Here is an 18167-nt window from a genome sequence, read left to right on the forward strand (position 1 = left end):
TTACTTACTAACATTACAGCTTTGCTTGCAGGGTAATCATGTTGGGAGGCTGACACTTGAAAGTGAACTCTGCTGACTGGGATCCCAGGAAGGAAAGGGGAAGAGAGAGCTCCGTGACTATCTTAGTACCACCTCAATCTGTCCATGAATCTGCCCAAGCTTTATCCCCACCAGAGGGGTTCGGAGAGATAACTAAGACACTTCTCCAAAGGGTCAACCTAATGATTTCTAGTTTTAAACAGATTACGTTTATTTCCCCCCTAAAACAACTCACTGTTTAGATGCAATTTAAGAAGTGTCTGCGCTGATCTAGTATGTTAATGACTGCAAACAGATGATGTCTGATACAAGGCTGCATAACTTGGAATCTAGTAAGAGCAAGTACAACTCCTAAGTTTACTTTTGACCAGTACTTGTCCTTTTTGTGGTTGAATAATTAGTAATGAAATAGAAACCAGTGATTTTGGGGCCACTAGCAATTTGTATGGCCCCTTAATATTCCACTTCTACTTGTGTTCATGTATGTCTGTAATACCTCTCATTTTTTGAAGATCTCTACATGGCGTACTGATCTACACTGAGCCCACATTAAAAATGTATTGAAGAGGGGCTATAAAAAGTTAGTTTTTAACTCCCTCTCCCTGGACTGGAGTTTGGATGAAAGTTTGTTGACCAGAACTGAACCATTCTTTTCCAGCAGAGAAGTGTGGGCTACTGGGCTACACTTAAGCGTCTTCCATTCATGGCACATTTGCCAGTCTTCATACTTTTTTCCTTTGAGTGTTGTGCATTAAACTTTTTAAGTATCTCTCTAGTTTCACAAATGCACTTTTTTATCTGCCATTTCAGAAATGTATGAACTGAAGTTTAACTACTTTAACAGGCTATTAATACCACTGAAAGCTTAGACAAGATTTAATGCTCACATTCATTGTGATTCTTGGCTTTTCACTTAATCATAGAACAGTGAGGTTATAGGTGCATATTTGGAGATTTAAGATTTCATTTGTGCTAAATTAACTTTGAGAGGCATTGCTATAGTACGCATAATAGCTTCCTAGCAATGTGATGTACCATAACACTCACCCATTCACCCCAGTATTTGCTTGGTCATGCTGGAAACTGTATTGACTTGCTGATGGTGTATATAGTGGGGTAGCATGGCTAAAGCAAAACTCACTTGCAATTGCAAGTATTCTAGAGCCCCCCTCTTACTCAAAGTGCAGCATATTACAGAGGTCATTGGAAAGTTATTTTAAATATTTTACCTACTATTTATTTGTAACACCCAAATCTTCCAACAAAGATTAGAGAGAAATCTCTCTTGTTTATTGAGTGTACACGTGATAGGGTAAACGGAGATTGTTTTCCCAGTTCATACAGGTCTTGCATACAGCAGCAGGGAAGGTTTTGGTTTTTGTTTTAAACAAAAAACAGTAGGAGAGTGATTATTTTCTTTTTAAAGAGAGTGGCAAACTTAAGGCACATGTAGTACTTGAAACTACTAAATGATGTTTGGTAAATTGAATGTTTCCCTTTAAAGTAGAAGGACCAAATCTTAATCCCATTATATTAGTGGAAAGCTTGCCCTTGATTGGAGGGTAGGAGACAAGGATTTGGCCTGATGAAAATAGGACTAGAACATCCTTAATATTAAGCTGTTACTTGGCAGGGGGCACTACATAAGGATGCTGTCACTACAGGGGTGGGAGGGTGAGAGATAATTACTTATCTTCAGATTTTGGGTTGTCTTTTAGTGCAGAATAAACTAGGGTGTGAATTTAAAGTACAATAACTATTCTCTCCTAACTCCCTGTGTGGACAGTCACTTATTGCCCACTAAGAGGGCCTTTGTGCAGTTGGGCTTAATCCACAAATCACAGGCCCTTATGCTGGGTGACAGGACATTTCCTGAAAGAGGTCTTTCTGACCTGCTAACATAATTTTACTAACAAGTTTGCGCTAAAATGAAAAGGGAAAACTATGTGAAAACTTGAACTTCTGTCTTCTCTCTACAAAAGATGTTACCTATGATGGCCTATAAAATAGGCCAAACTCTAGCAATCCCGGTATCTTATTTCAAGTCAGGCTTTTGCTATTACAGCAGTAAATACAGCTATGATTGGCATCTGGAACACAGTTTTGGACGTTGGGACTTAGCTCATACAATTAGTGTGTAACTATAATACTCTAATTGTGAATAAAATTGTTTGACCCTTTAACTCATCTTTGAAACAGAGCATAGGTATCTGAATATCCTCTTGTAGCAAGCATCGAAAAAATTACTCGTTCTCAGATTTAATATGCAATATGTTTAAGGTAATATGAATTTTTTCATACCCTAACTAGACCAGTGTTTCAACATTTAGGTATGTCAAAGGCTACAATATGCATTTTATAATGCTAATATTTCAAAGAGACCAAACTTAGTCAAAGCTGATATCTCAATTTTTAAAAAGTGACAGGCTTTTGGGTGTATTGAACATTGCTTTTGACAGGCTTTTATCCAAACATCAGTCTTGTTACTTAGGGCTCTTGCTTAATCACACTGTTAAGCAATAGAATATCAATTCAAATTTATTAAATGTTTTTCTACATGTTCAAATATTAATTTCAGTTAACACAGAATACCAAAGTGTAGAGTGTTGACTATCTTCTTATTTTGATTACAAATACTTGTACTGTAAAAATGTTAAAAAATGGTATTTTTCAGTTCACCTCATACAAGTACTGTAGTGCAATCTTTTTCTGTTACATAACTGCACTCAAAATCAAAACAATGTAAAACTTTAGTGCCTCCAAGTCCCCATAGTCCTACTTCTTCAGCCAATTGCTAACAAGTTTGTTTACATTTGCAGGAGATAATGTTGCCTGCTTCTTATTTACAATGTCACCTGAAAGTGAGAAGAGGCATTTGCATAGCACTTTTATAGCTGGCACAGCAAGGTATTTATGTGCCAGATCTCCTAAACATTTATATGTCCCTTCATGCTTTAGCCACCATTCCAGAAGATATGCTACTATGCTGATGAAACTCAGTAAAAAAAATTATGCATTAATTAAATTTATTACATTCCAATGCAGAAACTATAGAACCTGAACCACCAAAAAAGAAAATCAACCTTCTACTGGTGGCATCTGACTCAGATGATGAAAATGAACATGCTTCGGTCCGTTACCGAGCAGAACCATCAGCATATTTTCACTTTCAGGTGACATTGTAAAGAAGCAGCAGGCACCATTATCTCCTATAAATGTAAACAAACTTGTTTATCTGAGCAATTGGCCTAACACGAAGTAGCACTGAGTAGACTTGTAGGCTCTAAAGTTTTACATTGATTTTTTGTACATAATTCTACACTTGTAAGTTCAACTTTCATGAGAGAGATTACACTACAGTACTTGTATTAGGTGAATTGAAAAATACTATCTAGTTTTTTACAGTACAGATATTTAAGAAAAATATAAAGTGAGCACTGTACACTTTGTATTGTTATAATTGAAATGAATATATCAAAATGTAGAAAACATCCAAAGATGCATAATAGAATACCATTTATTTAAATAATAGCCCTATTACAAATATGGTACTCTGCTTCTTGGTAGTACCGCAAGAACTTGCTACATTCTCTGCAACAGGCTTACAGAGGTATTGACTTTGATTGCATGACACACATTCCTTTTGGATATGTGCTGCAGTACTGTAATATCTCATCACTAGTTCCCACTAACCAGTAGTGAGGTGACTTAAACACCTACTCCCACCCAAAAGCAGAGGCATTGTTTGTCAGATGCATGTAGCTTCACTTAGAATACAAGTCCATATTTACATACAATTGTACCTTCCATCTTTAGTATTTCACTAATAGTTGTGTTCATATACCAGATGCCTGTATTTCATTGTTTCTTCAAATGTACTGCACCTTACAGATAAGGGACATCGGATTTGATACATTCCTTGTCCTCCCCCATTTCTGCAACTGTGAGACTTTCTATATACCTGGCTAGCCTAAATTTGACCACCTCTTCTAGCATACACTAGTCACAAATACTCTTCCTAGCCAAATGCTTATATTTTGTTTCTATAGACTTACGTTGGGTGAGAAGATGGCAAACTTTTGGCCCTAGCTGAGTTAAAACTTCATATCAAAGGGGCCATAGTAGCTTTGCAGAAATTTATTTACACCGTTCAAGTTACAATACACAACAGCTTTTGAAGTTGATCCTATTTTCAATGAAAGTCTCAGCCATGCGTAACTAAGAATTTCCAAAATTGTACCACATTGATTTTAGAGGTTTAAGATTTATCTTGTAAATTCAAAACAGTGGGAGGCTATTGATACGAAATATCACCTAAAGACTGTGGTTAATATCTATAATTAACAATTATATCAAACATGGGAGGAAAATCACATAACATGAAAGTTTTAATATGCTATCCACACTGCAGTCTGCAACCTTATGTTCAAATATGTAAACAAAATGAGTTTATATATTTTTTTCAGCAATAGCATAAACACCTCCATACTTAAAACCATTGTGAACAAATCTATTCTGAACTATATTTACATTTCTTCCCCATGCATACTGTTTAGGCTCCCCTTAAAATAAGGGAGCTAACTGCCTATATAATAAATCCATAGGCCACTCCTATACGTTTAGCTCTTAGCAGAATTCTCAAGTTTTTATTAGTCAGGACAAAACATGAATCATGAAAAGATTTCAAGCAACATCTCCCCAAAAAGCTGCTTATAAGATGAAGTCAGCTACTAGTGGCTTTGATACTTTGTACCTACGTAGTTCATAGGAAAATAATCTTCAGTTCTGTAGAGTTTAGGCAGGTCATATGTATGCTGTGCTGAGGGAGCGTGCTTCTGAAATGAGAAAATGGGAGAAAAATTAACTTTACCATTGAAAAGAATTTAATTGGTAATATGTTTAGCTGGGCAGATGTGGGATGCTGCAATTTGTCAACATTATCTCACACATACCTCAGAGTGTATATTATGTACCAAACAAGGGGAGAACATTCCCCCTCCCACACACAATGGCTGGGGAAAGACTAGAACTTTAATGGTTTCCAGGAGTGTCTATTCTTTGATTGGGGAAAAATGAGAAGGCATGGCCTGAGCTGGTGCAGCTCCCACTGAAGTTGTACATGTCTAGGTGGTGATAAACAACTCAGCATTGAATCTCAAAGCTCGGGTCAACTGACTCAGGCTCACAGTGATATAAAATTGCAGAGTATGCTTCTGGGCTAGGGCTTGGAGCCGGGTCTCAAAGAGGCACCTCAGAGCCTAGGCTCCAGCCCAAGTCCGAATATCTACAGTGCGATTTTATAGTCCCAGGAGCCCCAGTCAGCTGACCCAGACTAGTGCAGCTCTACCCCACTAAACCACATTTGAATTTGATCCTGCATCTTTTTTTGTTTCTTTGGGTACTGAAACAGAAAATGCATCAGGATACAGGTCATTTTCTATCACCACATTGAATCTCAAACCTTTGAGACAATCCTTTTAGGCTCTGCTGCTAGGAATTCACATTCCAATCCAGATCATGGTGGACACTGATGCCCAGCATTAGAAAGCTCTTAAAAGACTTGGAGACTTTGTTCTTTTTCTGGTGATTTGGGCAAATCATCGTCCGTGCAGTTTTTGGTCAAATTTCCTAGCCTTCATGTCTCATTGTTAGGAGTTTACGTGAAATAAATTTCATTAATGGCACATTGAGTCTCCTGGTCTTAGGAACCCTGCATGCGTGTTTTATCTTCCCCAAATTGCCATTTTTAGTGAATTTGCTTCTTTATTCAAAGCCATTCTCTTGCAGTGATTTGTATTTTCATTATTCCTCTTTTCATTGTTGTACCAAACAAGCCATTCAAAAATAGTCAAAAGCATCTAGAACTAATATGCAGCAATAGTTAAGCAGCAGTAGAGAACTGTGATATTATCTTGACTATTGAAATTCCCTCTCTTGCCATCCAGACTAACTTCCAGGGCTCCAAAAAGCTGTGGTAGCTACACCATATATCACCTCATAAGAATGGCCATACTGGGTCAGACCAACGGTCCATCCAGCCCAGTATCCTGTCTAGTGACAGTGGCCAATGCCCGGTGCCCCAGAAGGAGTGAACCTAACAGGTAATGACCAATGATCTCTTTCCTGCCATCCATCTCCACCTGAAACTTAGATGGAGGTTCATAAGCCACAGCTGCCTCTTTAATGTGTCTCCTGCAGCTCTTTGATTATTAAAAGATTATATTAAAACACTGTATGAGTTAATTATTTACCAATCTAAGTTACTAACCAATCAGGATGCTTTTGCTATGTTGTTAACCAATTGTAGTTGATACTTTGTCATTTTGCTGTGAGATAGATGTATAGATTTCCCGTCATACTCTTAAAATATGTATATATAGTACTATAGTAAATGAAACAATAAATTCACACTACTTTGGCTCCTTTGGGTAATGTTGATTGCTAATTTGGCTGCTGAATCACTGAGGTCTGAGTATCACTGATCTAGACCCATCCCTGAGAGTTGTTTGTCTAACCTGTTCTTAAAAACCTCCAATGATGGAGATTTCACAACCTTCCTAGGTAATTTGTTTCAATGCTTAACTATCCTTAGACATCAGGAAAAACTTAATTGTAACAAATCTCCCTTACTGCAATTTAAGCCCATTACTTCTTGTCCAGTCCTTCGTGGATAAGGAGAACAATTTATCAGCCTCCAGTTTATAACAGTCTTTTACATATTTGAAGACTTATATCCCACCTCTGTCTTCTCTTCTCCATATTAAACACAGTTTTTTCTATCTTTCCTTGCAGTTCATGGTTTCTAGACCTTCAATCATTTTTGTTGATCTCCTCTATACTTTCTCCAATATGTCCACATCTTTCCCAAAGTGTGGTGTCCAGAACGGGACACAGTGCTGTAGCAAGTGGAAAAGTTACTTCGTTCCTAAGTGTAGTATTTTGCATTTGCCTTTATTGAATTTCATTCTGTTTATTTTAGACCATTTCTCCAGTTTGTCAAGATCATTTTGAATTGTAATCCTGTCCTCCAATGTGCTTGCCAACCCCATTCAGCTTGGTATTGTCTGCAAACTTTCCAAGTCTATGCCATTATTGAAAACATTTGACGATATTGAATAGAACCAGATCCAGGACAGATCCCTACGGGTCCCCACTTAATCTGCCCTTCCAGCTTGACTATGAACCATTGACAACTACTCTGAATGCTGTTTTTCAACCAGTTGTGCAACCCTCTTCTAGTAGATGCCAAGGGGATTAGCTAAATGGTCTAAACTCAGATGTGCAAAATTTAGCATCCCAGCAGGGCAGGTTCAGCTCTTAGTGCTTAAGAAGTAGATAAAATTACTTCCTTAGGAATTACTGCATGTGGTTGCCTTTTGACTGAGCCCTTATAAAACAGTGCTTTGCATAAATGTTAAAGATTCCCTGACACTTTTCATTAGAGTTCTCTTTTTTGGCTAAAGATATCAGAGAAATGAGGAGGGAGGGACCCTGACAGTGAGGGTGAGAAGCTTGAACTTGATTCAGTAGAAAACAGAGATCCAGAGGAAAAAAAGGCACATATGGGTGTGGTTAAAGGAATGGGGCAAGGAATATCACCTTAGTAGCTGCAGTTTGGATAGACCAGAGGAAAGCAGTGGGGGTGGTGAAGGTCAGAGGGGAAGCGGCAGTACTCAGGACAGGAGATTTTGAGGGCTTGAGCAGTTTAGGAGACCGCACAGAAAGGAAAGCTGGAGTTTAGAAGAATTATGGACAATGCAGAATTATGAGGATTAGGGTTCAGTGTGGGGCAAGGGAGATGCTTTGAGTAGAGGCTAGAGTGAGGGAAGGGGTAGTGAGGTCATCCACCAGAAATGCAATGGGGTGGGAAGAAAGATGCATTTAGACATAATCAGTCTAACTGGGAAAAATCATCTAGAGTCTACTTTATAATCACCGTTAAGTGATGAGTCACAGATAAATGTACTGCAGTTAACACCTAAAGGCTACAACCAAGTTGGGCCCATAGTGCTAGGGACAGTGCAGAGCCCAATAAGACAGCTGCTGCCCCAAAGAGCTCAGAGTCTAAGACAATAGCCATAGCCAGCTGCCTTCGTGGATGTTGCTCATATCATGGCAAAAGTATCTACTCCGCTTTTTAAAAATTTTGTTTCGTTTCTTAAACAGATTTACATTCACATTCTCACCAGTTCAAGACGACAAAATTGACCAGGGATAAATTTTTCAAAAGCACCAATGTGATTTAGATGCTAAAGACCCATTCTCCAGAGTATCTTAAGCACTTGTATCCATTTTTTCAAAGTATTTAACTCTCAGAAATCAATGGGAATTGGGTGCCTAAATCTCTTTGAAAGGTAATGGTTCTTAGGCTTTTAAAAATCTTACCCTAGAACTAATCAAGGGTGCAAACTGCCACTCTTATACAGTGAGGAAAGTTAAACCTACCTGGAGTTCCCTTTTCTCATAATCTCTTTGGAGAGCACCCTAATTTATGCTCAGCAGCAGAAAACAGAGAGAGGTGTGGGGGAAAGTTAACAGAAAGGAATTGCAAACAGAGATAGTAACATTGCAGAAAATGCCCGAGTAGAGAAGAAAAACTGTCTGGCTAAAAAGAAAAACTTAATTCACATAACGTAAGAATAAGATGAGCTACCCATTCTGCAAGGTAACACGCAGGAGCCCACACTTGCTTCTCTGCCATGGTGAAGATCTTAACCCCACCCCAAAAACCAAGGTCTCTTGGGGTATGTCTATAATGCATTGTAAACCCAGGTCTGTGGGACAAAGGCTTGTGGACGCAGTGTTTCCAAGCCCATGCTTGAACATCCACACTGCATTGTGAACCTGAATTTACAATTGCTGAACCCAGGTGCTTCAGCCATGCTAACATGTCGATGCTGCACTAAAGAGATCTTCTGAGTTGGGTCTACGGCTTGAGCTGCATCCACATTGCAAAATGACAGAGCTTGGACCCAAGTCACAGAGGGACTCGAGTTCTGACCCACCCCCCTACCAGGGTCCTGAATGCTTGCTGACCTGAATCAAACTGGTGTGTGTGTGTGTGGATGGAAGGGCAGCTTGGGGACTAAGCTGAGTCAGAGGTGGGTTTAGTGTCCAGTGTAGACATACCCAAAGGGAAATTAAGAAACTATCCTCCATGCAATTGAGTGCCCTCAGCAACTCACAAAGTCAGGCCCTCAATTCAAAGTATTTCAAGGATATAGACTGTTGGTTAAATGAGATCATTTCACAACTAGCATGCTCTTGATTAATTGTTTACTTACAGTTAATTGCAGTAGCTCTCTGAAGGAAGCTGTGTGCTTGTTTAGCAGCGTGGAGTATGGGGAACTTACTACATAATTCCCTGACTCACTATCTGCTTCTTGGGCAATTCAATGTGTTGTATTGATTTATAAAGCCCACTATGGCCTCTGTACTGGCTTCCTAAGATGCCAATCCCTCCTCTTCACCACAGCAGATGAGATGAATTGGGATGTTTCTGCTGATACTCCCCTGGTTTGCACATCTGGGATAAGTGGCAGCACATTCTCAGTGAACTGCCCTCTAAGCCAGTGGTCTCCAAAGTGGGGTGCGCAAGGCCATCCGTGGGGGTGCCCGGCAGGAGGAGCGCTGCCGGCACAGTGGCAGCAGCGCTCCTGGACCTTTGATTCTTCAGCGGCATGCTGGCAGCGGCACCTTGGCTCTCCCAGCTCTGTCTTCGGTGGCACGCTGGCAGCAGCTTTTTTTTTTTTTTTTTTTTTTTGCCTCCCAAGAGCTGGCCCTAGGGGTGCGTGATTCAAAAGGTTTGGAGACCCCTGTTCTAAGCCGCTAATGTACACAGGCTGGAAGAGGGTGGTTATAGGAATAGGCCTGGACCAGTAAGCCACTCACATCAATGATCATGTTGTTTTAGAGCACCTGTGTGTATACAGACCTGAGGGGGAAGGAGGGATAGGCATCTTTAACACAACAAAAAGTTGCAAAAAATGAAATATAAAAGTAGTATTAGAAAAAATAAATAGTGACAGCAGAAGCAGATGGTCATCAGTTCCAGCTCTGAATAAGGCCAGGCAGATACTAAACCAGCAAGCCAGGTAGCCCTTGGAACAGTTGCCAGTGACAAGGTGCAGTAACACTGCAGAGAAGTGAAAGCAGTAGATGAAGAATGCAGTCGAAGTGGAAAGTTGAGAGTTTTGGTGGTTTTACAGAGAAGGTGGATAAAAGTCGGAAATAAAAGGAGACAGAAAACACTCTGGCTTTTCAAAGTAAAATCATCTGCCCTTCGCTTCAGAGAAATCACTGCCAGTGATTGATAACACTGATCTAAAACCTCTTAAAAGCAACAATACTACCATAAAGGACAGCAGTGAAACTTAAGTAATGAAACTGACAAAGGGCCTGAACAGAGGATTTGCCATACCAGATCACATTACTGGCCAACTTAGTTCAGTATCCGACAGTGGCCAATACTAGATACTTAAAAGAAAGATTAATAATAATAAATTTATGATGCAGCAAGTTAGTTATGCAATGCTGTACACTAGAGAGAGAGAAGAATTCCTTCCTAACCTCTGCAGTGATCAACTGATGCCTTGAAGTATAAAGATCTGTATACCTGTCTTCCCCTTACCATGCTAAACTACAACTACATAAAGTTATCCCATCCCATCCCATCCCAATCCCTATTAATCTATGTTTCTTATGATCTCCTGCTACAATGAATTCCTCTGGCTGACTACATGTTGTGTAATTGTGCTGTGAATAATTGTAAAATTATTTTAAATAATTTTTTTTAATGTCTGTTTCAAATCTACCTGCAATTAACTTTCATTAAGGCTCCCCTCTAGGTCCCAGATGATACTAAAAAAGGATTGCTCTAGTCTGTTCAGAATCTTCTGGCGCAGCTGCTGAATCCATGCCAACAGCTGAGACAAAGATAACTATCCAGAGGACAGTGCTTCAGGAGGAGCAGTTCACAGGAAAGGATTCTTGAACAACTGTACAAATAAGATATGGAGGTAACACAGATACCAAGATATGAGGAATCTCTATTCATGTCTCACACTCAAGGGATGACATGCCTCTTCTGTGGTCAAGCTACAGTGAAAACCAAAGGAAAAGCAATAGCTCCATGCCAAGAAAAAAACCCTGGGAGAATCTGAATATCCAAAACTACAGGAGAAATCAAAAGGGAAAAAGGTTCAAGTAACAGGATACAGAGCCTTTTGCCCTAGATCACTTGGTTCACATCTGGGGCAGATTAGTAAAGTGCAAAGGATGTTGCTATATCGTGGTTGTTTGATGTCTTTCAAAATAGGAGCCTTCAGTCCAATTCCCAGCGGGATGGCATCCATGCCACAAAAGATACCACAAGTGGTGCTGGCCCTGTCAGGGAGTATCAGCAGCGAGCTAAAGACCAAGTCAGCCAGAAGAATGAATTCCGTTTATGTCTAATCTAGACTATAAGGTCCTCAAGGCAAGGTTTCTACAGTTCTATGCGCATCTATAGCACTTCATAAGTAACTAACTCCTTGTCACTTCTATTAGTGCTTCCTTAGGCAGGACATGGGGTAGGACAGTAGCTTGTACTGTTTCTGCCTGTACTGTATGAGAATTGTTGACAGAGGATTTCAGCCTCTCAGAACATCAGTCTGACACCTTTCACCAGCACTAAGAGCACTTAAAACAAATCCTTCCAAACCAAATCTCAAAACTGAAAATTTAAGACTATGTAAAGTACTATAAGGCAAGGCAGGTGGCTTACCAGATCAGTGATCACTGTTTAGGAACGCTAGCAGCATTATTCTGATACATTAAAAGCCCTTCAGACAATACTCAGCATGACAGTAATAAAGGCACAAAGTATGCACACAGACTCCAGCTGTATTCGTTCTGAATCTAATCATCATGTGTGATACATTTAAAGAACAGAGAGAGAGACAGAGTTGCACTGGAGTTCCTGAATGGGAACACTGCAAGTGAAGAAACCACTAGAGCCATCTGTAGACAGATATGAAGTGGGATCCGCCCCCCACCCTACTCTCAATTTAGGGAACTGTTTATTAACTTACACCTTTCAGTTGAAAGATCCCATCAACAGCGATTAGCTGAGGAAGTGAAGGATAAAAAAATAAGGGGAACACAACATTCTGTAGCAGGAAACATGGGCCCTGATAAAACTAGACGGGATATTTATGGTTTGAAACAAAACCATTAGAATTTTAGGCAACCTTTTGCAAAGTGAAGCACATGCAGCATTCTGTACTTACAAGAAAATTCAAAGGAATGGCATGTAGAATCATGCCTGAAGGATTAAAACCTCTGGTGGCAGCTTTAGAGACTTCAGTAAGTTAAACCTTATCAGGAGGCCAAGTTATCTAGGGAGAGGAGCTCTGTGGCTTTGTTTTCTGAAGCACTGGGTCCTCTACTTGAGAAATGTACCCCAAATACTGTCTTAGAGAGCTAAAGGAAACGTGAAAGTAACATGAGTGTGACCCACAGATGTGAATACAATAGTATTATTCTTGACCACTGCAACTCAGCATTAGAACAGCATAACTCAGTCACAAGGTGAGCACTTGTTGGTTGTATGTTCTGCTCAGGAAACCATCCCCTCAGGGCAGCTTAATTCACAATCACTCAGACTTTACTTTTCATCAAATGGGGAGGGGGGAGGAGTGCAGACATGTTCCAAAGCCACACTGCACATAGTAAATGTAAGCCAGCCTGTATTAGTTACTGCATAGCAATATCACATTTATGGTGGGTGCTACAGAAAATACCATGCAGTACTGATGTAGACAAAAGTTATTTTTCTTCCACTCAATAACTCACACTGTCCCCAGGCACAGACCAGGGATCTGCATTTACTGCTGTTACTATAAGGTCTTCCTGTCCAATTCCAAACTATTTGTTTTCGTAAGTAACTTGCAGTATGGCTATTTATCAGTGTCACATAATGGTGAACTACTTCCAAAGGCTGAAAGAACAGGTAGGCCCGGAGCAAAGAGGGAATACAGGGAATGGAAATTAACCATGTAAGCTCCTCCCCACTGGAAACGGAGTTTCCCAGTACACAAGTGAAACTCAAACCAAAGCCTTGCAGCCACCAGACAGTTTTCTTTCTCTGAACCAATCAATCACCACCCCAGATCTGCACTCCTGCAAAGTAGGTTCCCTGTGAGCCTAGCCAATTTCAGGATTTTGTGCCTCAACTCAGATGTATTAACAGGAACTATGTTTGCAAAAAGAAAAGGAGGACTTGTGGCACCTTAGAGACTAACACATTTATTTGAGCATAAGCTTTCATGAGCTACAGCTCACTTTATCGGATACATTCAGTGGAAAATACAGTGGGGAGATTTATATACATAGAGAACATGAAACAATGGGCGTTACCATACACGCTGTAAGAAGATGATCACTTAAGGTGAGATATTACCAGCAGGAGCGGGGGGGGGGGAGCGGGATCTTTTGTAGTGATAATCAGGGTGGGCCATTTCCAGCAGTTGACAAGAACGGTGGGGGGGGGGGTGGAATAAACATGGGGAAATAGTTTTACTTTGTGTAATGACCCATCCACTCCCAGTCTCTATTCAAGCCTAAGTTAATTGTATCCAGTTTGCAAATTAATTCCAATTCAGCAGTCTCTCGGAGTCTGTTTTTGAAGTAGCTCACGAAAGCTTATGCTAAAATAAATGTGTTAGTCTCTAAGGTGCCACAAGTCCTCCTTTTCTTTTTGCGAATACAGACTAACACGGCTGCTACTCTGAAACCTGTCAGGACCTATATTGGGTCAATTATCCCTCAGACTTAAAGTTTCTGTCCTATACAACAATTTCAAAGCTAAAAAAGTAGAAATAATAAAATATCTTGCCCCTAATGCAGATCCATACTAGATCCTGCTGCTGCCACCTCGGCCTGCAGCTCCGCTCATGTTCCCAGAGCTCCTGAATCCATTTATTTTTCATCTGCTGTGAGCCCACCCACCTGAACTAGCAATAATGCACCTTCCCCTCAGTCCCCACTGAAGGTTTTGCTCCGGCCTATTACACTAAAGGCTTGTATGCATTACCCGCTGGATTGACGGGCAGCAATCAATCCAGCGGGGGTCGATTTATCGCATCTAGTCTAGATGCAATAAATCGATCACTGAGTGCACTCCTGTCCATTCTGGCACTCCACCAGGGCAAGAGGTGCAGTCAGAGTCGACGGGAGAGCGTCAGCCATCGACTTACCACAGAGAAGACACCGCAGTAAGCAAATCTAAGTACATCGACTTCAGCTACATTATTCACATAGCTGAAGTTGCGTAACTTAGATCCACCCCCCCCCCATCGCTGTGTAGACCAGGCATAAAAGAAGCATTCAAAGCCTTCATGGGAGTATCAGCACCATTGCAAGCAGGCAAAGAAAACAAAGAGGCTCAGGAACTCTGTTCCAGAGACAGGTGCACCACATAGGTCTGAACTCCAAGGACATGAGGGACTGGAGGTGACCCACTTAGGAAAAAGAGGAATCTGATAGTCTGGTAAGAGGACAGGGTCAGCACTAAGGAGGGATAGGTAAGTGATATTTGGTGGGACTAATTATTCCCAGCACTTGATCATTTTCGCATGTATTTAATTGAGTACAGCTCTGAGTAGAGCTGGTCAAAAACTAGAGTTTCTGTTCCATGGGAAATGCTAATTTTTTTTTTAAACAATTGTTTTGAATTGGAATGAAATGCTGACATTTCTAAATTTCTCACACAATGAAAATTTTTAATTCAGACCACTGAAATATTTCATTTAGATAACATTGAAATACAATTTCCTTATGGAGAGAGATTTTGTAATTATCCTCCATAGGACTGTTTGCACCTTCCCCTGAAGCATCTGGTTCTGGTTGCTGTCGTATTGAATATTAGACCAGTGGCTGGATGACAATAGGCATTGCTATAGCACAGGGGTAGCCAAATCATGGCTCGCAAGCGACACGTGGCTCTTTAAAGTGCGGCTCGCAGCACCTCCAACACCCTCTCCTATCTCCTCCTACCAGACTGGGGAGTAGCTCAGGGCTTCTGCCCTGCGGTAGCATGGTGGGGCTAGGAGCTTCTACCAGAGATGACCGGTGCCTGCTGAGAGTGAGGGCCAGCAAACCCTGGCAAATATCTGAGGGGGGGAGGGCATGTGACCCCACATACTCATCACCTCTGCTTCTGCCTAGTGGGGAGGAAGGCCCTGAGCCCTCCTTCCCCGCAGGGCTGAAGCCTGAGCAGGCATGCCCCAGCTCTCAAACTTCTGAAGATTGTTGTATGGGGCTCAGAGGGTCAGTAAGTACCTGACAACAGGTCAGAGTCCGAGGGAACCTAAAGACATTCAGTCCAATTGCCTTCATAAAGCAACAAGAGAACTCTATGGTATGAATCTTCAGCACATCTAAATTTGTCTTCAACACACCGGATTTTTTTTTTTTTTTAAACAAGGGGAATACTTCTGTTGTCCAGATTTCCATTGTCTGTCTCTCTCTCACACACACACACACACACACACACTTCACCACTGACAGGTTCTGGATAACAGGAATTCTCATGATCTTCCACGCTGCCTGAAATAAATTTGATTTCTCTCTCATTTGTCCCCTCTACCCACAACACATTATTCTCAACATCAAAACACACCAATACCAAGATTCTGCAACCTCCCTGGGACAGTCTCTCACTTTAAAAAAAAAAACACACAAAACCCCCCCACAAATGGAATCCTGAGACAGTGAGTCTTGTCTGCAGCCCGTCTAAAGCTTTGAGACCTACCATCTTTCATCAGACAAACTGCTAGTGTATGCCAAGGAATTCAGTTAATATCGCTCCTTTGAGAAGTGTACCAAGGGGTCCTAAATGCAGCAGCACCACATCTAGAAACACTTCTTAAGTTTGTTCGGACAGTAATTTTCATGTCACAGTTATGGAGCTGGCTCCTCAACTATGCCTAGTACCTTTCTCCCTGATAGAGGCTAGTGGCACCATAGGGCTTTGTGTGGAAAGCTCCAGCTCCCCCCTCCCCTGAAGACATGGCTCGGAATGTCTCCTAGCATATGGGGGAGAATCCTCGGCTGCCTGAGTAAGGTAACTTTACTCTCCTTTGTGCTTCTGGAGCAGCACAAAAGAATTTAACCAGGGACACGGATCTAGCTTTTCATGAGTTAATATCTGCAAAGCACTTTGAAGATTGATCCCAACACCACCTCTGCAAGTAGGTAAGTACTACAGCCCCCATTTCACAGCTGAGGAAACTGAGGCAAAAGGGTTAAGCAGTTTATCCCAGACACAAGCAAGTCAGTGCCTTGCATAATGACAGGTTTCAGAGTAGCAGCCGTGTTAGTCTGTATTCGCAAAAAGAAAAGGAGTACCCGTGGCACCTTAGAGACTAACAAATTTATTAGAGCATAAGCTTTCGTGAGCTACAGCTCACTTCATCGGATGCATTTGGTGGAAAAAGCAGAGGAGAGATTTATATACACACACACAGAGAACATGAAACAATGGATTTATCATACAAACTGTAAGGAGAGTGATCACTTAAGATAAGCCATCACCAGCAGCAGGGGGGGGAAAAGAGGAAAACCTTTCATGGTGACAAGCAAGGTAGGCTAATTCCAGCAGTTAACAAGAATATCAGAGGAACAGTGGGGAGGGGAGGAAGAAATACCATGGGGAAATAGTTTTACTTTGTGTAATGACTCATCCATTCCCAGTCTCTATTCAAGCCTAAGTTAATTGTATCCAGTTTGCAAATTAATTCCAATTCAGCAGTCTCTCGTTGGAATCTGTTTTTGAAGCTTTTTTGTTGAAGTATAGCCACTCTTAGGTCTGTGATCGAGTGACCAGAGAGATTGAGATTGAGATTGAGAGATTTGCGCTACATTGATGACATCTTCATCATCTGGACCCATGGAAAAGAAGCTCTTGAGGAATTCCACCATGATTTCAACAATTTCCATCCCACCATCAACCTTAGCCTGGACCAGTCCACACAAGAGATCCACTTCCTGGACACTACGGTGCTAATAAGCGATGGTCACATAAACACCACCCTATATCGGAAACCTACTGACCGCTATTCCTACCTACATGCCTCTAGCTTTCATCCAGATCATACCACTCGATCCATTGTCTACAGCCAAGCGCTACGATATAACCGCATTTGCTCCAACCCCTCAGACAGAGACAAACACCTACAAGATCTCTATCATGCATTCCTACAACTACAATACCCACCTGCTGAAGTGAAGAAACAGATTGACAGAGCCAGAAGAGTACCCAGAAGTCACCTACTACAGGACAGGCCCAACAAAGAAAACAACAGAACGCCACTAGCCATCACCTTCAGCCCCCAACTAAAACCTCTCCAACGCATCATCAAGGATCTACAACCTATCCTGAAGGACGACCCATCACTCTCACAGATCTTGGGAGACAGACCAGTCCTTGCTTACAGACAGCCCCCCAATCTGAAGCAAATACTCACCAGCAACCACACACCACACAACAGAACCACTAACCCAGGAACCTATCCTTGCAACAAAGCCCGTTGCCAACTCTGTCCACATATCTATTCAGGGGATACCATCATAGGGCCTAATCACATCAGCCACACTATCAGAGGCTCGTTCACCTGCGCATCTACCAATGTGATATATGCCATCATGTGCCAGCAATGCCCCTCTGCCATGTACATTGGCCAAACTGGACAGTCTCTACGTAAAAGAATGAATGGACACAAATCAGACGTCAAGAATTATAACATTCAAAAACCAGTTGGAGAACACTTCAATCTCTCTGGTCACTCGATCACAGACCTAAGAGTGGCTATACTTCAACAAAAAAGCTTCAAAAACAGACTCCAACGAGAGACTGCTGAATTGGAATTAATTTGCAAACTGGATACAATTAACTTAGGCTTGAATAGAGACTGGGAATGGATGAGTCATTACACAAAGTAAAACTATTTCCCCATGGTATTTCTCCCTCCCCCCACCCCCTTCACTGTTCCTCTGATATTCTTGTTAACTGCTGGAATTAGCCTACCTTGCTTGTCACCATGAAAGGTTTTCCTCTTTCCCCCCCCCTGCTGCTGGTGATGGCTTAT

At 41.3% G+C, this 18167-nt stretch overlaps 1 protein-coding gene across 1 annotated transcript in view; it reads right to left on the minus strand.

Annotated features, from left to right (window-relative positions):
- Positions 1-1408: 1408 nt before the first annotated feature.
- Positions 1409-18167, minus strand: part of BCAS4 (breast carcinoma amplified sequence 4) — a 64128-nt gene continuing 47369 nt past the window's right edge. The window contains exon 5 of the mRNA XM_038369081.2: positions 1409-4874. Coding sequence (XP_038225009.1) covers positions 4770-4874 — 105 coding nt within the window. The 3' untranslated portion in view covers positions 1409-4769. The remainder of the gene's footprint in view (positions 4875-18167) is intronic.

This window comes from Dermochelys coriacea, chromosome 13, assembly GCF_009764565.3.
Source record: "Dermochelys coriacea isolate rDerCor1 chromosome 13, rDerCor1.pri.v4, whole genome shotgun sequence".
In the NCBI taxonomy this organism is placed as follows: Eukaryota; Metazoa; Chordata; order Testudines; family Dermochelyidae; genus Dermochelys; species Dermochelys coriacea.